Source organism: Thrips palmi, unplaced genomic scaffold (assembly GCF_012932325.1).
Source record: "Thrips palmi isolate BJ-2018 unplaced genomic scaffold, TpBJ-2018v1 HiC_scaffold_7, whole genome shotgun sequence".
NCBI classification, from domain to species: Eukaryota; Metazoa; Arthropoda; class Insecta; order Thysanoptera; family Thripidae; genus Thrips; species Thrips palmi.
Genome location: NW_023144634.1, coordinates 10,493,917 through 10,519,642, shown reverse-complemented (window position 1 = coordinate 10,519,642; position 25,726 = coordinate 10,493,917). Strand labels below are relative to the sequence as shown.

The 25,726-nt window shown below is 58.5% G+C and overlaps 1 protein-coding gene across 1 annotated transcript in view; it reads left to right on the top strand.

The window, feature by feature from the left end:
* The window catches only part of LOC117652451 (IDLSRF-like peptide), a 36,584-nt gene extending 11,944 nt beyond the window's left edge, over positions 1 to 24,640 (top strand). The window contains exons 2-4 of the mRNA XM_034397387.1: positions 14,565 to 14,696; positions 17,606 to 17,758; positions 24,371 to 24,640. Coding sequence (XP_034253278.1) covers positions 14,565 to 14,696; positions 17,606 to 17,758; positions 24,371 to 24,564 — 479 coding nt within the window. The 3' untranslated portion in view covers positions 24,565 to 24,640. The remainder of the gene's footprint in view (positions 1 to 14,564; positions 14,697 to 17,605; positions 17,759 to 24,370) is intronic.
* Positions 24,641 to 25,726: the final 1,086 nt, after the last annotated feature.

Sequence of the window (25,726 nt, the reverse complement as noted above, 5' to 3'; positions counted from 1 at the left end):
CACGCGATGTACACACGCGTCCCTAATTATGACAGGAAAAACCGGGACGGGGAGGGGAGGCGGAGGTTGCTGTTTCTCCCACATGTCGGTCCTGTCGGTGTTCGGGACGCGTTGGCGGTTTAGCGGAAGGGACGTCGCGCCGAGCGAAGGAAGGGCGGTGCAGGGCGTGGCAGGGCGCGGTCGGGGAGGCCGGATGTGATTGGGCCCTTAGCGCAACGTCAACTTCCGGGTGGAGCAATGACGAACGAGACAGAAAACTTCGTCCGTTTACGGCTAGTATGTCTGTGTGCCTGTGTGTCTGTCTGCGTGTCTGTGTGTCTGTCTTTCAGTCTGTCTGTCTGTGAGTTCGTGTGAAAGAGAGGTTGACTCAGCGGTTGGCATCCTTTTTTTGTCGCGAGGAACCTCCCCGTCGTAAAGAAGGGAGCAGAACTGGAACGGTTGACGGTGTACCCGACGGGCGACTCCACGGCCCCAGCACGTTGTCTGTCCGTCCGTCCGTCTGTCCGTTTGGCACACGGTAAAAACGGTTCCTGGTTTTCCCGGGATCTCCCTGGAAATCACCTATGTCTCCACTATAGGCTTTCTGGGGGAACGAAGTGCCGTTTTTACAGTGTGCAAGAACGCCTGCGAGTCGCGGGGTAGGCCGGCCGCTCCACCAGCGAGCGCTGCGGGCGTGCCTACCCCGCGACCCGCAGGCTGAGTGTGCCGTCGTCCGCCGCGCTGTCTCTCTCGCACTCGCGGCGCGTCTTGTGAGGGTGCGAGAGAGACGGAGCGACTGCACCGGGCTGCGGGGAGCCGCGCCCCGCCGAGGCCCCCCGGGTCCCCCCCGGCCGGAGCTAAATTCGCTGCGGCGGGGAAAGTTTGCCGCGACGCGTTAACGGCGTAGGTTTGTCCGGCCAGCGCGGCGGGGGGCGGGCCGTGGCCCCAGCCAGGGCCCCAGCCAGGGCCCCAGCCAGGGCCCCACTGGGTGCACGGGCACCGAGCGGCCGCACAACGGAACAACCCCTCTCCCTCTCCCACTGCAAAAGGGTCTCGAGTGAAATTTCGCAGGCTATGCTGTTTGTCATTGTGCCGGGCCGGGCCGACCGGAGCCAGAGGCGCTGGAAGCCCCGGACCCGGAGCAGCGGGCCCTCCGGGCTCCGGGCGGCTCCGGGCGCGGAGTCGGATTGAAAGGTGTTGGCCGGGCCCAGGGGCGGGGGGGGGGGGGACAGTCCCATTCGTTTGCATTAGCGTCTTGTTGAGCACGGCCAGCACGGCCAGCACGGCCAGCACGGCCGGCACGGCCATAGTGTAGGAGGCGTCAGGGGAATCGCAAGCACCGCCACTGCAGCCTTTGCATGCACCGCTCTGATTTAACCCTGTAGCGCGCTTCCTCGCACCACACGCTCTCTCTCTCTCTCACTACCTCTCTCTCTTCCGGACTACATATACATTACTGTTTTACTCGCTCACACACACATACACACACAGACGGCGTCGTGTTTCTGCGCGTCATTTCAATTACGTTCTCTCGATTATAAATGCCGCTTGCGCGTGGATTTAATGCGATAAATCATCGTGTGTCACTGGGACCGCGTGCACTATGCGAATACGTAAACACCGAACCAAATTTGCATCCACCGAACTTTGCGATTATTTTCGGAAATTTTCTTCAGAAATATGTGAACAACACGCCGTCCTTCGGCGTGAGTCCTGGGGTGAATCCTGGCTCGTAGGACTGCAGCGCTGAGCTGCCACGACACCTTTAGCAGGGCTTCGTATACACTCGACCTCACCACCTAAACACCCCGTCCCCTTCCCGAGCCCCCCAAAAACGTGCAGCGCAGGTAGCAGTTTTGCTTTGGAAAGGCCGGCTAGCTGCGCAGCATGGCAGCATGCTAGTCCGCAGTGCGAATGACAAGCAAAGCAAAAACGGTGCCTTAATTTTGCAGCGCCGCACGTGGTGGTACGCCTGCCTGCCGGTGACTCTCTCTCTCTCTCTCTCTCTCTCTCTCTCTCTCTCTCTCTCTCTCTCTCTCTCTCTCTCTCTGTTCCACAACACGGCCTCCCTGTCTTGCGGCCGCTCTGCCATTACGGGGCTCTGGCTTTGTTCGGGCTGCGCTGCGGCGTTGCAGTGGACGCGACGAGGGCGGACGCGCGGGAGCGAGAGAGACGGCGAGAAAACAATTTGCGCCGAAACGGTCCGGAGCAGAGAGAGAGAGAGGAGAGAGAGAGAGAGAGAGAGAGAGAGAGAGAGAGAGAGAGGAGAGGGAGAGAGAGAGAGGGAGGGAGAGAGAGGCGCGCGGCGTGAGTGCAGTGTGTGACGTCCCCCCTTTCTTTTTTATTCGCGCTAAAGTGCCCAAAGTGCAGGCGGCGGAGGCATTGGCGCGCAAGCTGCAGCAATTCCAGGCAATTCGGACCGCAGTTAGAGGGCCCGCGCGCCCCACCACTGGAGCGAACCAGATACCTGCTTCACAAAATCTTCTGCTTTTCTATTTCTTTTACCGTAGCGAAACAAATATCGAAAAACTTATGTTTGCAAAGATTGCGAGTGCGTTTGAGGACGCAAAATCCAAGCCAGCCACTCGGTCGTGGAGTTACGTAAGGTGAGGTGTCCCTCGGTCCGCCTCGGGGAGGGACCGGCGGGCGATCCCCGGGACGACGCCAGGGGCGCCAGAGGCGAGCCAGAGGCCTAACCGGCATCACCAGGGTAATGGAAGGTCGGCGCCGTACTTACCGCCGAAGCCTAACGAAGCCTGACGTCACCTCGTGACTAACGAGTCCTGTTTCCGGAGGCGTGGGTTCAAATACCGTCCCGGCGCGCCCGTTTTTTCGCCTTAATAACCCTACATAATTTAGTCGACGCCCGGATATCGCAAACTTTGCGCCGCCGCCACGGCGCGCCACGGGGGGCCGGGCACTGGAGGGGGATGAGGAGGAGAACAAAAAAAAAAAACACTCCCAAAACAAGGACGACCGCCACTTTTTCTCTTGGTTTAATTTTCTCCTGCTGCCCGGGAATTACATTATACTGTTGACGCAACTTTTAATGCCGGACGAATAAATTGAATTTTCGGCCTTCAACTTGACTCGACCCACCCGGAGTCCGAGTCTCGCTGAGGGGACGGCCTGCGGTGACGGTGGTGTCTCGCTTTGCCTCGCACGCAGCCTCACCGCGCCCAAGGCGGCGGCCTAACGCGGCCTCGCGACGGACGGGCGGAACGGAACTACGAAAGCCCATTTCTGGAATCGCCCTGCCCGTCCTGGAGGCCTTCCTCCCGCAGTCGCAGAAAGAGAGTAAAAGCCAGTGGTCTACTCACGTTTTGGTAAGTGGATTTTGAGAAAGTTAGGTTCATTGGCTCGAAGGAGTGTAATAGCAATAGTTCTTTTTACAACCGCGGAAAAAAATGATGAAACGATAACAAAAGAAAGAGAGAGGGAGGGAAAGTGAGCGTCGGTCGAGGAGAAAGAGCGTGAGAAAGAGACACCGCGAGGAACGCCATGCACCTCCACTGGAGAGTTTCATGCAGATGAGGGGAAGACAAGACACTCAAGCTGTTTGGCGATAAACCAAGGCGGGGCGGGGCGGGGTGACGGGGGCGGGGTGGGGCGGGGTGGGGCGGGGTGGGGCGGGGTGGGGCGGGGGGGCGGGTGGGGGCGGGGTGGGGCGGGGGGGGGGGTGGGGTGAGGCGGGGTGAGACGGCGGGCAATACGCGAGTTAGTAAAGTCCGCCTCGCAGACAACACCCTGAACAACGCCGAATAAATTAGCAGTGTGTGTGCTCAGTCTCGGCAGACGTCTCTCCGCGCCGAGACGAAATTAAGTCGACAGTGCGGGTGGCTTTCCAGGGGAAACTCCAACACGGACAAGGTTTCCTTCCTCGGCTGGTCCGACGAAATGACGGGCAGTTTAAGGTGTCGTACCAGTTGGCCCCGTAAATTTGACGCCCGTATTTTCGTCGCGGTGTGGCCCGCTATTTTGGTGGCCGTTTCCGCCAGCTCGTTTTGCGGTGCGGGGGCGTTGCGGTTCTCGCCGCCAACGCGGCCGCTGATTGGCTGCGGGCGCCGCGACCAGAGCCGGCCGACCAATCAGAGCGGCGCTTTCAAAGAGGAGAGGAGTCTCTTCCTGGCGGCGCGGCGCAGCCGATGCATCCGAGACGAGCACGCCATCGACAACAGCAGACCGAATCCGAGAGTCATCGCTCTGTCTCTCTCGCACTCATGGGGCGTCTCGTGTAGGTGCGAGAGAGACAGAGCGACGACTCTCGGAATCAGTCTGTGGCGCACAAAAGCGATTTCCGGCGTTCCTTGTTCGCCCCAAGGCCGCCTCCACCATCCGGGCATCGCCGAGGCATCAGCTGCCTTTGTGAGTCGCCGTGTCTGCATCCCCGAATGAAAGGTCACAAGTTAAAAAAAAAAAAACGCGCCGGCATTTTGAATTGTTGTTATTAGAACCACGCCGGGGTGCGTCGGCAGTGAACTCTACTCTGTCCTGTCAGGCCGGGAGGGTCTTCAAACAAGCTTCTAACGCGAAGCGGAAATTAAGTAAACCGCGTCAAAAGGGGACGCCAAACTAGCCGCGCAAAATAATGGAGATGCCATTAGGCAACTAGCACACTGTGTTTTCTAACTCGTGTTTCTCTCCTCGTGTTGCAGGTGAGTCCTGTGCCTGGGGCGGCCCGGGGCAGCCTGGGGCGCGCAGTGGGAGTGTCCAATTGACCGTATGTAGTACCTCGCACGCCCTTGACTCACCGGCTGTGTGTGTGCGCGTGTGTTGGTGCACGTTTTACATAGGGGGGTCCCTTGATGCCTTAGTTTCGGACCTCCCAAAGGACCTGCCTATCCTCGCCGTGCGTTGGTGTGTGTGCGTGTGTGTGCACGGACGAGCAGCGAGGGTCGCTGGGCTCAAAGGTCGTAGTCAAATGACTCATTAGGACGTTCAAGGTTCATCGCCACGCGCGCGCACACACACACACACACACACAGCCCCAGGCCGTTGACTCGGCTCCAGGTTCCAGCGGGCGGTCTGTGAGTCTAAGGCGCTGTTGCTCTGCGTTTAACCGCCCCTAGTACGGGCACTCTCCATTCACACCCGCAATTCGAAATTGGCCCGGCACGGCGGCGGCGCGCGTGAGGGCGGACCTCTAAGCGGAGGTTGCGCGGATCTGCGCGTGACGCGGTGTCAGGCTGCCAAACTTTACTCGCGCGCACGCCGCTGTCCTCAAGTGTCTAAGTCTGTTTCGCTTAACGAAAAGTGTGACGTGCAATCATTAATTTTCTTCATCAAAATTCGGTTTGATGGCTGCTGAAAACAAATCAATCAAACGCCCGCTCTGAAAACCCCTCCACGTGAAAGCGGATTCCGAGTGTTTGCACGGCGTTCAAACGCACAGAGAGAGCCTCACTGAAAGAGCCTCCCAATCAGGCACCTCAAGGTCGAGGTCAGCCACAAGTAGGCCGTTGGACTCGCCGTTGGACGTCCATCTCAGGCGGAGAGAGAGAGAGAGAGAGAGAGAGAGAGAGAGAGAGAGAGAGAGAGAGAGAGAGAGAGGAGAGAGAGAGATAGAGACTGATACTCGCCCAGCCACTATACCGCGGTCGCGGGCTCATCCTCAGTAGCCCGAGGGGCTGGATGCTTTGTCGCCCCACAGGAGCGTCGGCGACGCCGCTTTCCTGCGGGACTTCAACGCAGCAAAGCGAAAAAAAAACGAAAAAAAAAAAAACGATTGGGAAAACAGAGCGAGTCAGATTATCCTAAAGCCGTACCGGCGCCGCCGCTTCTTCGCCCGAGTTTTTATCTTTTTTTTTTCGTGCCTCGTTTCAGGCCTGCCTGTTTTGTCCCGTCTGCCAGCCGCCCGCAGCTTGACTGAAGGCAGGTGTCTGTTGCCAGGCGCGTCGGCCTGGCAAATCTAGCGAGAGAGAGAAAAAAAAAGGAAAAAAAAAGAAAAAAAGGCGGCTGGTTGAAGCGCCACGGTTCGCCTTATTGGGCGGTTGGCATGACTGTTATGCCTCACCGCGAAAGCACACGCGCCGTGCCGGGAAAAATGTTTGCTCTCATTTCCATTTTCGCCTCGTTGCTGCAGAGGAAAAGAAAATTCATAAAAATAATATTGGGCGTGGATATAATCAGTCACGTCGGTTGGAATTACCTGAGTGAAGCACGGCAATCAATGTGGACGCCCCGTCCGCACTGCTTTGTTTCGTCAATTATCTCGTTCCCCAATGAATGCGTGCTGACTGTAATCACTTGTCATTTTTTCATGTGAATCACCTGCAAAAGAAAATCTGCACAGGAACACCGAGAATGTACCCAAATTTCAAATATGACCACCCAACCAAAAGTCCGTCTGCAAGTCTTTTCTCAGACCGAATGAAATAAAGGCCTCATTTAGCCCTAAAACAAAGAGCAGACCATTCCGAGGCTTATTTCTGACCTCCGTTTTCCGGGGTCATTTTCGATGAAAGTCCCTGAAAGTGAAACGTTTTCAGTCAAAGGAAAGTGACGCGGGGATTGTTCTCGCTTCGCAAAACGCGGCGGCGGGCCTGCCCTGGGCCCGCCTCGCCTCTTTATCGTAAGTCCTTATTTATTCCCTTTCCTAATAAATCGTCTCATTTCATTCCGGCGCTGCAAAGAACGAATGAGCCCCGTGGGGCGGGCGCCACCATGGCGCCACCGCGTGGCTGGGGGCTCCAGAAAGAGTTGGCTGCTCGTTGTTGGTGACGGCTCTCTCTCTCTCTCTCTCTCTCTCTCTCTCTCTCTCTCTCTCTCTCTCTCTCTCTCTCTCTCTCTCTCTCTCTCTCTCTCTCTCGACCCGCAACAGGAAGGCGTCACGTTCCACGTCGGAAATGGTGGCACATCCATCGTGGTATGATTTGGTCTGGCGCGACGCTATTTGGCACGCATTTTCCGGCTCGCCGCGTCCGCGGTGGGTAATGGATGGTAGCGACGGACAGACAGACAGACACACAAACACCAAAGCTGCAGTGGCAGATCCAGAGGCGACCGAGGGGGGGGGAGTAGCACTTTTTGCCTACCTTTCAGACGGCTATCTAAGGGCTATTGGGGGGTGGGGCAAAAACCCCATTACCTCCCCCCCCCCTTGTATCCGCGCCTGCAAAGCTGTCAAAATTTTTGATAAATGCAGCCCCTACACCGCAACTAACTGGCTTCTCGTCCGCGCTGGCCGCCTGGAGGCGCGGAGGTTGTCCCGGATACAGCCCTCGGAAGGCGAGGCGGTCTGTCACGAGGTCGGGGGACCGGGGCCGAGGCCACCGGCGGGCCAAGTTGCCGCGTCTAGTTTAGAATTCTGTCTGGAAAACTCGTGAGCCAAAAACACGGCTCCGTCGGATGTTTACACTTTGCACAACACCATCGACCGCAAACTACTTCTCCGTTTGGGGGCGTCCCCGCGGGAACAACTTTACGGCCCGGGGTTCGATTCCCCACGTAAGCCTCTTTTCCCTCTCTCTCCGGCGAATATCATTTACGATGGAAGGTCAATGAAAAAGGCTCAAAGTTCCCCGGCGCGTTGTTTCTCAACTCCCCGAGTGTTTCCTTGCAAAGCATTGTGCGAATCCAGTCTGTCTTGTACTTCCCGCGCCTCGGGGGGTTCCGACGTCTTGGCATCTTGGTGCGCTTCCGGTTTGCTGCCGAGTGGCGACTCCCGTCTCCGGTCGGTCGAGTCCCATTCCTCGCGGAATTCCTCTGGCCGGAAAAGAAGCGGCTACACTCTGACTCCGAGAGTCGTTTTCGTCGCTCTGTCTCTCTCCCACCTACACGGGGTGCCCATGAGTGCAAAAGAGGCAGAGCGACGAAAACGACTCTCGGAATCAGTCTGCTGGGGCGGGGGTTACAGTGGCGTGGCTCAAAGCAGCCGGCCGGCCGGGCCGTTCAGACGCCACTTGAAAGGAGTAAGGTCCCCGGGGACCGAGGAGGCCCTCCACTGGTAGGGCGGCGGGGCAGCAGCGGCACTTTGCCGGCAAGCTGCCGGGCCTCCCGAAAGAGAGAGAGAGAGAGAGAGAGGGGGGGATCTGCTCTTAAACTACTTGGCGAAGGTACCCGACGGCCTCGAACACGCCATCGCGCACCTGGGGGCTCACTGGGGCCGCTCCGAAACCCTTGCAAGGTCGTCAAGAGCCTGCGCGCTGAGAGATGCCAACGGAACTGACCTCTGCTCCGCCACCCCGCGAGGACCCCTCTGTGCGTCACCGCGGCGGCGCTGCTCGCGAGGTCCTTCGTGCAGCTGGACTCGTGGGGCGCCCCGTGGGGGTGCGAGAGAGACAGAGTTCTATTCGGAATCGGTCTGCAGGGCAGGCAGGCAGCCAGCGGGAATAACAATGTCCGGTGCAGTCCGTCCGGAGGGCCTCTGACGTGACCTCCATGTGCGATGCTGGTGCTCTTTGCTGGCTGCCTGGCTGGTTGCCTGCCCGCCTGCAGCACGTACTAAACTGTCGCGGCCTCGCGGCCCGCGCTGCATTATTGAAACCAGACAAGCAGGATGAATCGCCACCGTTAATCCGCGTCGCGGCATTACCAATTCAGCGCGCCATTCTACTCTCCGTCTCTCTCGCACCCCTCGCAGAGCGCGCCCGCGCCGCACGAGAGCGACAGAGACAGAGCGACGCCCGGACGGCCCCTGCGGGGGCCACGAGGAGGCCATTATCCTGCCGCCCCCTCGCACCGCCTTCCCGGTCCAGCCGACGGACCGGGTCGTCATACCGGTACCGGTGCACGAGGCATTCGGCGCCGAGCAGTGTCGCAACAAGTTTAGTTTCACCCTTTCAGTCTTTCAGCCGCTCCGCCAGGTCTCGCCCACTGTGCTGCACCGCCGCCTTGTGCGTCACCCTCGAAGACTACAGACAAAGTCGAGTGACGTCATCCGTTCATCAGCCCGCGCGCCGTCCCCCCGTCGCAAGTTAGACGAATTGAGCTATTTTCGCGCGCAAACTCCGCTGCCATGACGTCACCAGGTCGTTCCGACCTCTCGGTAAACAGTTTATGACAGAGCGGCTTCGGGCAGCGACGGTGCATTTCCAGGAATAGTGGCTCGGGGAACGTGACGGGGGCGGTCTTGTCGGCCAAAGGAAAGTACAGTCATTAAAGCGCTATCAGAAGGCCGCTTTCGGAGAGGCGGAGTGAACGGGCCGATTAATTTCCAAGTCCACTTGCTTCTCTTTGGCGGCTTCGACGTCCGCTACGACGTGCAGAGCGCCTCTTTCGGAAAATGCGGACCGAGTGCGAACAACCTCGGCTTCCTTTAAGGGCGGCTCCCTCGAGGACTTCCCCGAGCTGCCGGCCCTTCTCAGCGGAAGGCCCTGCGGCCCGCAGGGACAGGGCCCTCGGCGCCCTGGGCCCTTTGAGCGCCGGAGTCGTCGCCCAGGCGTTTCGCTAAAGCCGATTTGCCGCACCAGGCACACTCTAAACAATTTTTATGCGAATTAACTAAAATTTAATGTTCATACCTGTTGCAACCTTATACCGACTGAGAAAGTACCTTACAAACTAAACCAAACCAGATGTTAACGTTTTTTACCTACCTAGTCGGCCAGCAAAACTAATTTTAATTAAAAATTTCGTGGCGCTCGCAATGGGTGTTCCCCCTCGGCAAACACTGTCCAACTCTCGGTGAGAAATATGAGAAATAGCGACGGTGGTTGCTGCGCCGTGACGTGAAACATGGACGCACCAACTTTTTCTTCGTTGCTGCACTGCGAGGGACGCAGTACGGATAAAGCAAAAGGAACATTCGACAGTTCGCGCATAAATTCTTGACAGAGTACGCCCGGTGCTCCGCACTGCGGTCGAGTGCGGGTACGAAATCACGCTGCAGGGCCGCGGTCTCGGCTTGGAATTAGTTTCGCGCACGTTGGCAACGGTGGGAAATCGGTGCGGGAACCGTGGAAGTCAAGTCGCCACCTCGACTGGCACACCGTGTTGGCCGTGCTGGCCCCTGCCGCCCCGTCTTCGCTCCTAATTGGCTGCGGTCCGTCTCTGTGTGGGGGCGGACCCTCAGCTCTCTCTCTCTCTCTCTCTCTCTCTCTCTCTCTCTCTCTCTCTCTCTCTCTCTCTCTCTCTCTCTCTCTCTCTCTCCCCTGATGAGACAGGAGTGCCCCTGTTAGCCTATTTGCCGGCGGTTGCGTCTTACTGCACCGCAACCATGCATGTTTAATGAGGCCATCAGGGCGCCATCCCGTTTGGCCGGGGGAACGTCCCCCCCCCCCGCAAATCCAAACACGCGGTGTCGCTGGCTTTCTCTCCCACGCTACCCCCCGCCACCTAGCCGCCGCCGCTCCTGTGGGGAGACTGCGGGCTGAAAGATTGCTAACAGAAAACACCGAACGTTTTCTTTTTTCATAAAATAAAGCACCACTTTTGGCTCGTGACTTTGCAAACACATTTCGTTCCCGAGGAGGGATCAAAGAGAACGACGTCGGCTGACTGAGGCACGAGTGACGTCTGTTCCCGGCGGGGCGGTCTAGCGCGTTCGGCCGCCGCGCTGTGGGGCGTTTCTAATCAATGCGGCGGATTCGGCGTGGGATACTCGTCAGCCGCAGCCCGGAGTCGGCGGCGGCGGCGGTTGGGTCCGGTGCGGTCCGGTGCGGACCGGGAGCTTTGCGCATTCAAACCACAGCCGGGGGCGACCCGCCAACGGACCAATCAGAGGCCGAAAAAGGGCATTCGGGAAACGGGTCGGCGGCCCGGCCGGGCCCCTTCCAGACCGTTCCGGACTGTTTCCAGACTGTTCGCGACGGAAAGGTGAGCGCCGAGTCGACAAGTCCGGAATGCTAAACGGTACGTGACGGGGCTGCGCGATCATCGCCAGGCCCCATCGACTCAAATTCCCATTCCTTTTTTCCCCACCCTCCCTCGCTGTCTCCTTTTTTGTCTCGTTTTGACTTCGCTGCTGAAAGCCAGGTGAAAATTGGCGGGTGGGAGGCAGGAAGCCGATTCGGACGGGACACTGCCAAAGGTCTCCCTTCTCTGGGCAAAGGCGAGCACTTTTTTTCCACCACGTCACCGTTTAACAGATTTGTTCTGGAAGCGGATCGGCCTGTCTTCCTCACCCCACCGTCCCCGAGGACCCAGGGGCTCACACACTGTAATCCCCCCAGACCGACCTGTTGCCCCCCCCTGTCATCATCAACCAGCTGCAGGCCAGACGGGGCAGACGCCGCAATGATTGGTATTGTTTGCTCCTCGCCGTATGACGAGGCAGACACGAAACGAGGACCTTATCGGGCGCTATTCTTGGAAAAGTTGACACAACCTCACGCCGCGGACACCGCGGACGCCGCGGGGCCCTCAACTCTGACCTATGGAATCGTCATGGAACACGGGGCAGTGCCTTGCCCGAGGCTTTGCCCCTCCCCCCGCCCCATCAAACATTTCATTTCGGAGGCACGCGACAATGGACAAGCCTGTCGAAACGACGGCGTGGTGGTGCCGTGTGTATAGTAGTGTAGGCCCGGGTCGAGCCGTTCGATACATCGATCCATCGACGTCGACCTATCGCAGCCACCGCCAGGACAAGTGCTTGGCGCGAAAAGAGCTGGGCGCCTGGCCTGCCTCAAGCTACAGCGACCATGTAAGAAAAAGATTCAGTCTGTGGGTGTATCCGAGGGAGCGCCTGTGAAGTCGAGGGTAGGCCAGCCCGCCGTACCGCCGAGTGCCTCTCCGACAGCGGCTGCCTGCTGCCCGGGGGCTCTTTGCTGTCTCTCATCTTTCTCTCTTGGAGAGTCCACACTCCAACACCCCTTTCAGTGAGGCCTTCCATTTTTGACGGTTTTTTTTTTTTTTGTTTGGCTTTTTATTTTCTCCGAGAGACTTCTGAACCGCGGAGGGAAGCCCGAGAGTCGGGTAGAGCAACAGGCTCGCATGACAACTCTCCATCAGTGCTTCCCCCTCCCCCTCCCCCCCCCTCCGGCCACGCCACGTCGCCACAGGGATGATGACCTCCCCTTTACATAAAAAAGTAAATAAAGTAGACCACCGCCTTTTTGTTTCACACTGCTTTCATTAGCCTTCGTCTCTTGTGCTTTGTCTTGTAGCTTTTTTTTCTGGCACTATCCTGGTGGCTGATAGTATGCTGAAATAATAAACCATTATCAAAAATATAAATTCAGCTGACGATGAGAGATGAAATGCACGAAAAGAGGCATGCGCTGCGAAATTCAAGGTCATTAACGTATTCTCTCGATTGTTTCCCTTGTTGTCGGAAGCATCAGATAAAGTTCCCGAAATAAAGGGCAGACTCGAATCAGACAGTCAGACAGACAGACAGACAGACAGACAGACAGACAGACAGACAGACAGACAGACAGACAGACAGACAGACAGGGCGACAGACAGGCTAATTGTTCGGGTCGACGTGCGCTGCGTGTCCGCATCACCTTCCCCTCCCCTTCCCGTCATCGGCCAGCCAATCAGCGGTCGACCAGGCCACTGCACGTCCAGCAGAGTGGTCGGTCGTGGTGCTTCCTTTGCTGCGTCGTCGGCCCGAACAGCGCTCCGTCTCTGTCGCACACACGAGACGACCCGTGAGTGCGAGAGAGGCAGAGCGGAATGATGGGTAACTGCACCGCCAGCCGTGGGCAGATAACCTGCTTCGGCAGCCTGCTGCGGAGGCGTCGCTCTGTCTCTGTCGCACTCGCAGGCCGGGCCTCGGCGTGCGAGAGAGACAGAGCGCTGCCGGGGGATGGACCGGGATGGGCCGGCCGGTCATGCATTATGCATGCAGCCCCGGGCTGCCTGCCTGCCTGGCTGGCTGCCTGCCTTGGGACCGGGCGCCGTGCCGCCATGCATGTAGCGGAGTGTCTTGGCCGGGCCGCGCGGCGCTGCGTAAAGGCAAACACTTTGCCAGCCAGCCGGGCCCTGGCCCCCCTGGCCGTGCGTGCGGGGCGCTCTGCGTCTCTGTCGCACCCACTGCGGCCCAGCCATGCCGGCGATGCGAGTGACAGAGACGGAAGATGGTTCCGGGCGCGGCGCGGGGCGAGGCATTCAAAGGAAATGAGACCGACCCGACCGCGCGCCCCAGCGCCACCGAGTGCTGAGCGTGCCTGGCTGCCAGCCCCGTCCGACCCGCCAGCCCCTAACGCCGAAAAGTTAACCTAAAGGACCTCTGTTCGGGGTAACGCGGCAAGGCGCGGCGAGGTGAGGTGGACCTGCTGAAGTGCTGTGAGGCGAACGCCCGCGCGAGGGGGCGTCGCTTCGGGTTCGCTACACTGTACCCGCCACGCTGCAGTCGCCTGCAGCCCCACCCCGGCCCCTTCGGTGCAAGCTGCACTAGAAGCAACCATGGCATTGCGGCGCTGCCGTGGAGCTTTCCCTAAGAGCAGACGCACCACAGCTTCGTTCCATAAATAAAGAATGAAAAGAACAACGACGTTTATTGCAAATTCAGTGTCCCAAAGTTAAACGCGTTCTCTCTCCTTTCCTCGCGGCACACCGCGGCGACCAACGAGGAGCGAGAGAGGCAGACTGAGGAGAAAAGGGGGAAATGGAAATGACAAAAATGGGGCGAAACGAAAACAAGGCAGGGCTCTGCACGGCCGAGTGCCCCAGAGCTCGTCCCAGGGCTCGGCCGTTCCCGCAATGTAAACGTGTTGCGGGGGATCATCCGGGGCGGGGCGGGGCGGGGGGCGGGGCGGGGCGGGGCGGGGCGGGGGCGGGGTGGGGCGTGTGGGTAGAGCACACCACTGGCCGGCCCGATCCCGAACAGTCTCTCTCGCACTCTCGGCGCGCCCCGCTCGCGCGCGACAGAGACGGAGAGACCCTGTTCCGGAGCGAGCCGCCGGGCCGGGCCCCATATTGCGTCGTCGCTTCATAATTGAATGCGGGCAGCGCCACGGGCGGCTGCCAGCTCTGCCAGGGCGGCCGGCCGGGGCCGACACTCTCGCCTTCGTTGGGGCAGGCCGCGGCGCGGGGCGGGGCCTGCATGTTCTGTCTCTCTCGCACCCCTACGGGACGCCCTGCGAGTGCGAGAGAGACAGAGCGACGAGGGCGCCGTTCGGAGTCAGCGCGCAGGGCGTGAGGCGCGAGGCCCCCCGCAGGCGAGGACGTCCATCATCGCCTGCTTAGCGAAACACAGAGCCAAATTCTATAGTGTGGCGGACCTACAAGGGGCTCAGCGAGGGGCGGCCTCTGCGTCCAACGTAGGCCGGGCAACCGCACTCCTCCGCGTGCACTACAAACCCAACTGTCTACTTAGTACACACTTACAATGCACGCTTGCAAGTACACACTTACATACGCGCGCTTGGCGCCGTATGAACTCCATGCTAAGCATAGGCGTTTGTATGTGTGTACTTGCAAGCATGCATCTGTAAGTGTGTCCTTCGTAGACAGTTAGGTTTGCAGTGTGACAGTTGCTTTGATGTGCTGATTCTGTAGCGGGAGGCGCCTGCGAAGTCGAGGGTAGGCACCCCGCCGCACTCCCGAGTACGGCGGCCCACGTCCATTACCATTACCATTACGGGCTAGACCACTACTGATCGTAGGCGGCCAGCCTCCATCCCCCAGCGCCCCGTTTCGTGTCGTTTTGTCGCTTCGGCGTTGCTGACGTGTTCGTGTTTCTCTGTCCGTTGCAGCCGAGGCGTGCCACCCGTACGAGCCGTTCAAGTGCCCCGGGGACGGCGCCTGCATCTCCATCCAGTACCTGTGCGACGGCGCGCCCGACTGCCCGGACGGCTACGACGAGGACTCCAAGCTGTGCACGGCCGGTGAGTTGTTTGACCTTCCTCCCAAAAAAAAAAACTTTGAAAAACAACAAAAACATCGAGGTACCGTGGTCAGGGGACTCGAAAAAACGAGAATTAATGTTTGGCGCAAGCAGGAGCGCCCCCGTGGAAAGGTAGATACCTTTCTGTACCTTATGCAAGGCAACGCGAAAAAATACGCCCTATGCAGACACCCCGAAAAAGGAGGAAAAGACCGCGCGGTAGGGCTTTGCAGGGCTTTGACACCACGCACACAGACACACACACACACACACACGCGCGCACACACACACACCCACAACGCCCAGACCGCCTCGCTCCTCCGCGGATGACGGAATGTCGAGTGAAGCCCGAGTGGACTCGTCTGAAGGGGTCTCAAGCTCGCGCGACTCACACCTGCCCCGCCTGGTGACGCCACAATGTGTGTGTGAGCGTGTGTGTGTGCGTGTGTGTGTGTGTGTGTGTGTGTGTGTGTGTGTGTGTGTGTGTGTGTGTGTGTGTGTGTTTGCGCGTGTGCGTGCGCGAGAGGAAGGCATGCGTGTAAAACAGATGGAGAAACACAAAAGGCTGACGCCCAAAATGAAAAGTGGTGGGGGTGAAGAAGCAGAGGGCGGCGTCGAGCAGTGGAGTTGTTGCTCGGCGCTGCGCCGTGTCTGCACCGTGTCGACGACGGCGCCGGGGTGGGGGTGGGTGGTGGCCCTGCTGGCAGAACGAAGGCGCGAGGCGAGGCGAGCACCGATTCGCTTTCGGATGAAATATGCACCACGCCGTGGAGGCACGGCGCGGCGGGAGCCACCAGCAAGCCCGCAGCCCGCACGCCGCCGCCGCTCCGCTCGGGGTCGTTTGAATTTGGCGCCGGTTTGGGCTTCGGACCGAGGAATGACGCTTCCGGGAGTCGCGCCGCTTCACGCCAGCGAGGCCGTGGCGCCTAGTGGCGCCGTGGCCTCTACCTCCCTCCCTCCGGCATGGCGCGGAGCCCCGGGTGCGAGAGAGACGCTGCGGCAGTAAAGGACTAACGGAATGGCCTCATGAATATTGCAGTGGCGCCGATGGACCGAATTATGCGTCCCGGCCGGGGAGATGCGCGCCAGGAAAGTGGGGGTTCGCCGCGGACCTGGAAGGGGGAGACGGCGGGGAAGGGTCGCTCGGAAATCCACTCCCTTAGCAGACGGTTGCTGTGTCCGGCCAGATGGTCAGTCCCTTGCAGGATTCCGTCGACGGGGTGGCTAGCTGGCTTGCTCGTGGTGGAGGCTCGTCTCGTACCCGGTGGGTGCGTCAGGGTGACCCCAGCACTGCCCCAGCACTGCCCCAGCACTGCCCCAGCACTGCCCCAGCACTGCCCCAGCACTGCCCCAACACCTGGCAACCGGTGCAATAACACTCTGGCCATATGGCGGCCTCGCCTCTTGCAGCGAACGCCGCAATTTCGCCGGGTCGCCATGACACTGGAGGTGAAAGGTACAGAGAGGTGCCATTATTTACCCTCCGTACTGGCCGGGCTGGGGGGGGGGGGGGGGGTGGTGGGCGCACGCCAAGGCCGGAAGCCTTCGCCATCAGGGCGGAGCTCCATCTCTCTCGCACTCATTCGCCGTCCCGGGGGAGCGGAGAGAGAGAGAGAGAGAGAGAGAGAGAGAGAGAGAGAGAGAGAGAGAGAGAGAGAGAGAGAGAGAACCACGGTTCGGAACCGTCGTGAAACGTTGATGAAACCGGCAGCGGCGTCGGGCCGTCCGCCCCGCGGGGATCCGCGTCGAGGCTTCGGCGCCGAGCTTTGCGCGCTTTGCTCGCTTCGCGGCGAGCTTCGCGGCGAGCTTCGCGTGCTTTGCGAGGCCGCGGTCTCGGGTCGAGACACCCAGTCCAGTGCTGCCACCTGTTGCGGCGGGGCGCGCGTGGCGCCAGGGCTGCCAACCCCCGCCCCGCCCCGCCCTCACGTCGGCCCGTTTGTCACGGCCTGCTCGCCGAAGAGGCCCTTCCCGCCCTTCACCGTCAACGAGTTTTCGCGCCAAAGGGATTAGGTGGCCCATTACGGTGGCGCGGGCGGAACTAGGGCAGCCGAAGCGCGCCAAGCGTCACGAAATTCAAAACGGAAACTTTCAGGAACATTCGATCTTTTTATTTGTTCGTAATTTTTTTAAATGAAAGTTTGATGTCTTTTTGAAGCTGTGAATGTTTACGTTCACGATTATTTAGGATCTTCGGTTATATGATCTTCTCCGCAGGCGAGAGGTGTGTGAGAGAGAGAGAGAGGGGGGGGAGGCCTCCCCCCGCAGGCTGTACTGCGCTGCGGGCCGATGCTGGGGTTCTCTCCGGGGAGCCCCCCCCCCCTCCCCCCAACACAGGCCTCGTAACGGCCCGTAATAGGGATGTATGGAAATTGCAGCCCCGCGGCCCCGCGTTTAATGGAGTTAATTTGGCGTGTGAGTGTCGCTCAGCCCGACGGAGTGCAGAGCGGAGTGGCGGAGGAGGGAGGCTCCGTATCAACAGTGTGGGCGCCACTCGATCTGGGGCCGCGCAATGCAGGCCGTGCAGGCCGTGCAGGCCACTCGCTAGCAGTGCCTCGAGGAGTGCCGCGCAGAGATCGGCCTGTCTCGCCACTCTTCTCGTGTACATTTTTTCTGATCTAATTTTTTTGTTTGCACAGCTAGGCCTACTCTACCATTTCACAAGAACTAATCTGATTGAAACCGAGATTTTTCTAACGTTGTTGTTGGTGTTTCGTTTAGCTGTTGTTTTTTTAATGAGCGCTGCATATGCTGCCAGACACGCGACCATAGGGTCACTGTTCTCACCGGGAAATAAAACACCTGCGACATCGACGCAGCCAGTGCACCTGCACGGCGCACGCGACTCTCGACGCCAATTACTGTCACTGTAAAAAAAAATCGCAAAATGAATGTGTTTTTTTAATGTTGCAGCCAAGCGGCCACCAGTGGAGGAGACGGCGAGCTTCCTGCAGTCGCTGCTGGCGAGCCACGGCCCCAACTACCTGGAGAAGCTGTTCGGAAGCAAGGCCCGGGACGCGCTGGGGCCGCTGGGCGGCGTGGAGAAGGTGGCCATCACGCTCTCGGGTAAGGCCTTTTTTCAAGTTTGCATTTTTTTTAAAACGAAAACGACAACTAGTGCACATCGATTCATCGATTCGAAAAAGGCCAATTATCCCGGGCACTTCTTGGACTATCGCACTTGGAGCAAAGTTTTGGCGTTCCGGTCGTGCGAGATGAAAGCGGCCATTGAGGTACATGGCTTCCTTTGGCGCTCTTCGAACCACGGCGCCACGCGCCACTGCCTCCGGAAGCACACAGGCCGTTGAAAACGAAACCACTCGACGCCGCCAAGCCGCTCCGGCCCACACGACTCGCGCAGTGAATTATATTTATTTCTCTCCCTTCCAGTGGGACTTCGTTATTTGGTTTATTACTGGTGGCCCACGCCGAGCCCTGGCCCCCGGCTGCCCCTGGCCTGGCATTATTTGATTGGATGACCCTCGCAACGGAATGGAGGCTGAATTATGATCGATCGACCGGGTAGGGCTTCGCTGGGGTTCAACAATCGTCTGGGTTCGGATCCCGCGGGGATGAACAACCCACGAGCGAGAGAGATCAGAGTCAACAAAAGAGTTGTTTTCCTGGCCTAAGAGCAGAACTCGTTTTACCAAACTCAATGAGAAAACGTCCAATTTTTTTTTCATTATCTCATTAGAGACTAAGGCTAACGAGTGACGTCATCGCGTCCGGCCCGCGGCTTGGCCGGCTTGGCCTACAAATCGGGCTCAGCCTTGATCCCACCCCCGCAGTGTCGTTACGAGTTCGCCCCTCATCCGGCGGAACTCGTAAACCGCCGTACCTGCACTGTAAAAGCCTTTACGGCGCCAATCCGTCTTGGCGCGTGAGTCGCGGCGGCTTCATCTCGGCGTGCACACCGCGGAAAGAAAAAGAGATACAAAAAAACAAGAGCAGGCTTCGTGGGGTTGGTCAGCCTGTTGTATTCTTTTGGCGCGAAATTTCCCGCGCGAAATTTCCGGCGCGAAATTGGCGGCGGTGGTGCCGGGCACGTGTGACTGCAGCTCGCTCGCTGGGGTTGTTTCCGCGGAAACGGCATAAACAAAACATGCGGCGCTGCCGCGGTAAAGTCCCCCCGCTGTCCGCGTTTGCCTGTTGCCTGCTTGTTCGCGGCCTGGCGGGCCAGGCGGGCCAGGCCAGGCAATAAAGAGGACTTCCAGGTAATGGCTGCTCGTCGGCCACGCTGGCCGCGTAGCGCCGCGCAGTGAAGGGCCGTCCTTCGAGGCCGGATTAAAAGTTGGCGCGCGAGCCGTGCCGCGACAGGGTGGCCAACTCCGGGGAAGAAAAGGCGGCGTGGTGTGGGTTGCCAACTGTCTTTGTGTGAGAGAGAGGGTTAGAGTCTAACAGAAAATTCAATTTCATTGGGGGTCCTGTTGATTGATATATAGTCATGGTGTCGTTCGGCTTAGTCTCGCAGTGAAAAAGCCCGATGGAATGCGTCAGTTTGGACGTCCCAACCTCCCTCGTGCTGCCGCGGGAAACGCCGTCCAAGGTGCGTCCCGTGTAAATGTAATTCGCGACAGATTCGGGTCGCCGCTGTGGCTGTGGCGCCCGGCCCCGCAAATTCGCTGCAAGCTGCATGTCGAAACTGGCTCACGTGCAACAGCTGGGCCGGGACGGCCCGGACCGGCACGGCAACCTCGCGCCACCCCCTTAGGGTGTAGGGCGGTCGGGCGGGCAGGGCCGGCAGGGTGGGGGGCACTAAAAGAAATAAGCCGCTCCAGAAATCCTTTCTTTCCATTATGGCGCTCCACATTTCCCAGCACTTTTTCCCTCTCTTTATCTCTCTCGAGCCTGCGCGCCGCCCCCTCTGCACGATAACACACGGGCACAAACAGAGACGCCTCCCACGAGATACAACAACTGCGATATTAACAACAACAACAACAATCTGAACAAGAAGAAAAGAGCGAAGGCAGCCATATCGTCCGAAGAGGCGGCCAATCGGAATGGCCGTCGTTACTCATGGCGGCCTCCACGGCCTCCGCAGCCTCCACGGCCTCCACGGCCTCCACGGCCTCCACGGCCTCCACGGCCTCCACGGCCTCCACGGCCTCCACGGCCTCCACGGGGACGCGGAGGCGGGGAGAGCGAGAAAGGGATGCGGAAAGGGAGCGGATGTCGGCCCGGAGGTCACCAATAACTGTCCCCGCGTCATCATTCTTGCCGAATCTGCCGGGCCTGCGCCGCTCTCCTGCACGTCGCGCGAGGGAAAGAGAGCGCGGGGAAATTGAATAAAAATGGAGCATCAAATACGCGTTTCTGGTAGGAAGGGGGACGCGGACGGAATTCGGAAACGAAAAAGTTTCGCCACCGACCACGCAGTCAGGCGGACCCATTCCCCGTGCCGTGCCGTGGGAAAATGGGAAAATGGTCGGCCTGCCGATACTCCCGGCGCCGAGTCTTTTGCGCGCGGAGTAGCGACGCGTTGCTTCTTTTGCCGTCGGCGACGCCCTTTCGGCTCCTACACTACCGTCGTGTCAACATGCTGCACAAACCGGAACCGGGGCGAACAGCGAGCCCTCCAATGGCCTTTAGACGCGGTGGACCCCCGCTCGGCTTTGTTCTCACTACAGTGGCGTGGCTCGCGTTGCTCGCGTTGCCCCGCCTCTAGCCTTCGCCCCGCCTGTTGCGCGGCCTTGCTCGCCTCGGGCCTGGGACTCGGGGCCTCGACCACCAGCCCGCCGCCCGCACGCCCTTGAGGGGTCTTTCCGTCAAAGTACCGCTTCATTGTCCTCTGTGTACCGTTCCTTTCTATTTGCCCGGCCCTCGCCAACGCAGCGCCCGGCAGCCAGGCAGCCAGCCCGGCAGCCAGGCAGGCAGCCAGCCTGCGTGGTAGGCCGGCCGTAGCCTTGAGTGCGCTGTGTGTTGCCTACCCTCACCACGACAGGCGCTCCGATCTGTTCGGTGTCCTCAATCTTTCCTCGAAATGGCACCGGCGCCCACGCTCGCTCCGCTCCTCTTCGGCGTCACGCATCCGTGTCGTTTCCGCGAATGCGCACGGACCTGCATTCGGACAGAATGGGAATGGGCGGCCCCAGGGAGGGCTGGCCCCTAACTCGCTGTGTAAGGGACGGTGGTTTCATGTGGGCGGGGGCGCGGGCGCACGAGCGTGCGTGCGTGATTGCACGGGATGTTTGTGTCTGTGTGAGTGTGCGTGAGTGCCCCGCTGCAGCGGCGGCGCGCAGCGGTGGTGCTGTCCCTCGCCGCCCCGCGCTACACTACAAGCGACACTACAAGCAGCGTACCAGCGCCATGGTTAGGGGCGGTCCCACCCCATCCGCCTACCGCTACACGCTGCGAGGCAGCTTCCCCGCTACCCGCTCCATAATTCAGCGGATTCAGACGCCCAGTCACGGCCGTGCACTCCCCCCACGCTCTGTGTCCAGTTTTGCCCCCCCCCCCCCCCCCGCCCGAGAGAGATGAGAGAGAGAGAGAGAGAGAGAGAGAGAGAGAGAGAGAGAGAGAGAGAGAGATACGCCACTTTAATCTCGGCTATCGCGATCGCGTTCGTTCACTTCCCAGAACGGGGATCCTCTTCTTCTTCTCCTTGTTTTACCTTCTCCCCCTTCTCCTTTTTATTCTCCTCCGATCCCTCACACGGGCGTGCTGTCCTCGCCGTCAGGGTGGCGGCAGGTCCACAAGGCCTTCCCTGCGACGTGCTCACCGGGCCGCCTGGCTTAGTCTCCACGGACCGCGGCCCTTCGTGTGTGTGTGTGAGAGAGAGTGTGTGTGTGTGTGTCTGTTTAGGTGTGTGTGTGTGCGTGTGGCGTGTAGAGTCCAGGTGACAGTCCGCTGGGAAGCGCCCAAACCAACAACACCTTCTCACAAGACGTTGCGTACAGCGTTCCTGAGGGACGCCTCCAGGACGCCTCCAGGACGAGGACGGCCCGTCACGCCGCCTCGGGCCGCCCAGCAAACCCTGTAGTCCTGCAGGACCAGTAGGACTAGCAGGACTCGCAAACCCCAGGCCAGGCTCGGGCTGGCCAGGGCAGACAGGCAGAAATATCTGCCGGGGCCTTCGGGTTTGGGACCAGTAACGTCACAAAGTTGGTCAAAGAGTGACTGAATCTCCGAAAGTAGCCGTTTTCGCTGATTTTGAGCGGCCACTGCGTCCGATCTAGTTGCGGCCAACGGCCTACCTCGACGCCCTAGTATTCTTAAGACCCTACTATTTCATGCCTTGTATCGGGAAGACGTTGACCACAACGATTTTGGCTTTGACCGCAACGATTTTCCGACCAAGTTTGACCAAAGTGGTCGAATCTCGGAAATTTGCTGATTTTGCTGACTTTGGGCGGCCACTGTGTCCAATCTAGTTGCCGTAAAAGGCCTCCCTCGACGCCCTAGTATTCTTAAGACCCTACTCTTTCATGCCCTGTATCGGGAAGACGTTGACCACAACGATTTTGGCTTTGACCGCAACGATTTTCCGACCAAGTTTGACCAAAGTGGTCGAATCTCGGAAATTTGCTGATTTTGCTGACTTTGGGCGGCCACTGTGTCCAATGTAGTTGCCGTAAAAGGCCTCCCTCGACGCCCTAGTATTCTTAAGACCCTGCTCTTTCATGCCCTGTATCGGGAAGACGTTGACCACAACGATATTGGCTTTGACCGCAACGATTTTCCGACCAAGTTCGACCAAAGTGGTCGCATCTCGGAAATTTGCTGATTTTGCTGACTTTGGGCGGCCACTGTGTCCAATGTAGTTGCCGTAAAAGGCCTCCCTCGACGCCCTAGTATTCTTAAGACCCTGCTCTTTCATGCCCTGTATCGGGAAGGCTATTGACCGCAACTAGTTTGGGAGCGGTAGCCTCACAAAGTTGGTCATGAAGGGTAAAAACAATTATGATCGGGGGCCTTTTGCGGTCTTATCCGCTGGGGCCTTTTGGGGGCCAGTACGAGCCTGCCCCAGGCACGGCCGAGTGGGCGGTACGGCGGAAGTAACACCCCCTTGGCGAACACGGCCTTGGTGACCTTGACAGCGGTCAGCACCGGGAGGAGAGAATGTCCGACCACATTTTCCGATTTCCCAATTTCCCCCTTCCGGGAACGCCTTCCGGGAAGTGTGAAGGCGAGGCGCGATCCGGTACATCGACCTCCGCCCAGCCCAACATGTGCCTCGTAAAGTGCGAACCCCCCGACTCCGTTACTTTCGGAAAATGACACCGTTAGGCATGGCAGGGCGGCGTTTCAGCAGTTTTAGCGGTGCGAGCGAGAACGCCAGCCGGCCAGTGAGTGCGACAGAGTCAGCGCCCCAGAAGGTGAAGCTGCGGGTAATTTTCTCCGTCCCCGGAAGGTAGTCGACCCGTTAACGGCGAGCAGGGCGACGCCGTCGACTGCCGGTTGATTCCGGCCAGTCGCTCTGTCCCTCTCGCCCCGCTCGCGACGCTCCATGAGTGGGAGAGAGAGGCAGGAGGGCGGGCACAAGCTCCGGGTAACGAGCTTGCAGCGAAGCTTCCAGCCTTCCAGTGCCTTCCAGCCTCGATGAGGCCACGCTCGACTGCGCGACTAGACTGGGCTAGACGGTAGACCGGTCCCCGCAGGGACGTTACACCGCCTTTTAAACCTTTCTGGAGGTGCGAATGTCCCGGACGCGCGGAACGTAGCTGGGGCGGGGTGGGGCGGGGCGGGGCGGGGCATGTCTGCTCGACGAGCCTGGGGCGCAGACCCGGCCGGTGCGCCGGGAAACAAGTGCCTAATTTGGCCGGCAAAGAGGGGAGTCGCGCAGCAACGCCAGCAACGCAGCCCCGCTACACTGGGAGAAAAGGGTCGAAATCTGGAGCGAGCAGCAGGTCCTGAGGATCGGCGCCTCGCACGGACGCCCAGCCAGGCCCCCCCACGTACTTAACTAAGCGGTGTAAACCAAACTAGTCCTTTTCAAAACAAACAAAAATCATCATTGCAAAAGTACTCTGTTTTCGGCAGCGCCACTTCGTTGCGCGCCTAATGAAGGATGCAACAACACGAAAGGGTAGGGCCCTTCGTTAAGCGAGCGGTTTTAATGCGAACGCCTGGCCGGGTACCGAGAAGCGAGCAACCCTTTCCCGCCTTCATTGCCGCCCCTTTATTACCCCCACCCCCGGCCGAGCCTCGGCCCTACACCGGAGTGAGGCATTCCGCCGCGGGAAGCGCCCGAGAAGCCTAAAGCCACGGTGCACACCGTGCCTAAAGCCTAGAGACGCGAATTGCTTTAAAATATGAAAATATTCGCCGCTACCGCCATTGCATAATGTTGTAGGCGGCGGTGTGTTGCCTGCCTTGGCTGGATGCCCGGCTGGCTGCCTGGCTGCCTGCAGGGGACGCGCCACGCCCGAAACAGCAAACACGTTGAGCATTCCCTCTCGCTTTTGGAAGCACTGTCGATGCCATTACCAAAGCACGGCGCGCTGTCTGTGTCCCTCTGTCTCCTTCTACTGCACTGTGCCAGAGTGGCTCACCTAGGCTCACGACGGTTCAATTGGCCACCGCCAGATCAAAGGGCGGTTCTGCAGCATCACGTTCCTAGCCCCATTCTGACGCATTCTGTCGCATTCCCCGCGTCCTCGGGCTGTGGAATGCCTGGGGGAAACCTGTCCTTTGCTCGATGGCGCTGATGGCTACGATCTTTGTGTGCTCCAGAATCGCAGACGATCGAGGACTTCGGCGCGGCGCTGCACCTGATGCGGGCGGACCTGGAGCACCTGCGTTCCGTGTTCCTGGCGGTTGAAAACGGCGACCTCGGCATGCTCAAGAGTCTGGGCATCAAGGACTCGGAGCTCGGCGACGTCAAGTTCTTCCTGGAGAAGCTCGTCAACACCGGCTTCCTGGACTAGGGCGGACTACACTGATGACAACGCATATGATTGTAAGGCGAAATCGTAAAAGTAAAGATGGTTTCATTCCCTGTGATATAATCATATCTAATTTGGTGTCTACGAATTTAGATGTTTGAAAATAAGTAACGAATCGTCATAACGCAAGATGTATTTTGACCAGAACGTTGTACTCCTCCTCTCTTGACCTGTACAAAATGTAAAAAGTGTCTTTCCCTTGTGCACAACTTTTTCTCATTCGGCTTTCTGCTGTCAAGTCCTTAGTCCATACAATTTTGATAGTCGTTTCTAAATTCTCGCATAGACCAGGAGTATTTTTATGAACGTTTACAAAACGCCTTTATTCCTAGTTTCAAAAAGACTTTGGTTCGTTTGCTATTGCCGCTCCTGAGACTCGAACCACAGAACTAAATGACAAGCGAATGACCAAATTGAGGTCATGCCAAAGATGAGACGGAGGAGTGCACAAACACACAATATCAGCATCCAGGCCTGCAACAGGGAAGGTCCTTTTTCTTTCCTTTTTTAAATCTATACAGGGCCCGGGAAAATGTTCTAAAAATCACAAGCTCGCTCGCAGCAAAATTTTATCGCACACAGAGGTACGGAATTGATGCCTGACGTTATGGTGCACATTCGAGTAGTTTACGGGTACGTAATGCACCTTGAAACTCCTGAATTTGAACGAATGACGTAAATGAAAGTCGTCTTCCCTGTTGCAGAGCAAAGCAACAAAGTCTTTAACTTTCCTGTTGTGATAGAGTTAGTCAAACAGTGATACTGCTCGGGCGGAGTCATAGTTTTTACCTACATAAATTTTCTTGACTAGTACAACTTGGTTGAAGAGTGAAGTGGATTCACTCCATGTCGCTTTCAAGATTTCACTTAAATCGACATACATATCATACCACTGCAAATTTGTTTTTTTGCAAGTACTACACTTATTATCGAAGTAACCACTGTATAAAGCACTGCTTCTATCTATTTGCAGTAATTGTTTGATTGTATAATATTGTTTTGTATCCAACAGCAGAGCTGTTTGGAGGTCATTAATGAGGAATGAATGTATGTTTTGTAACAAGTTTTACTTTCGTGTTACAAGGGATTGGCTAGAGATTTCGTGTGCGATTTTTTCCCACGGTTAGCTCGATGCTTACAATTT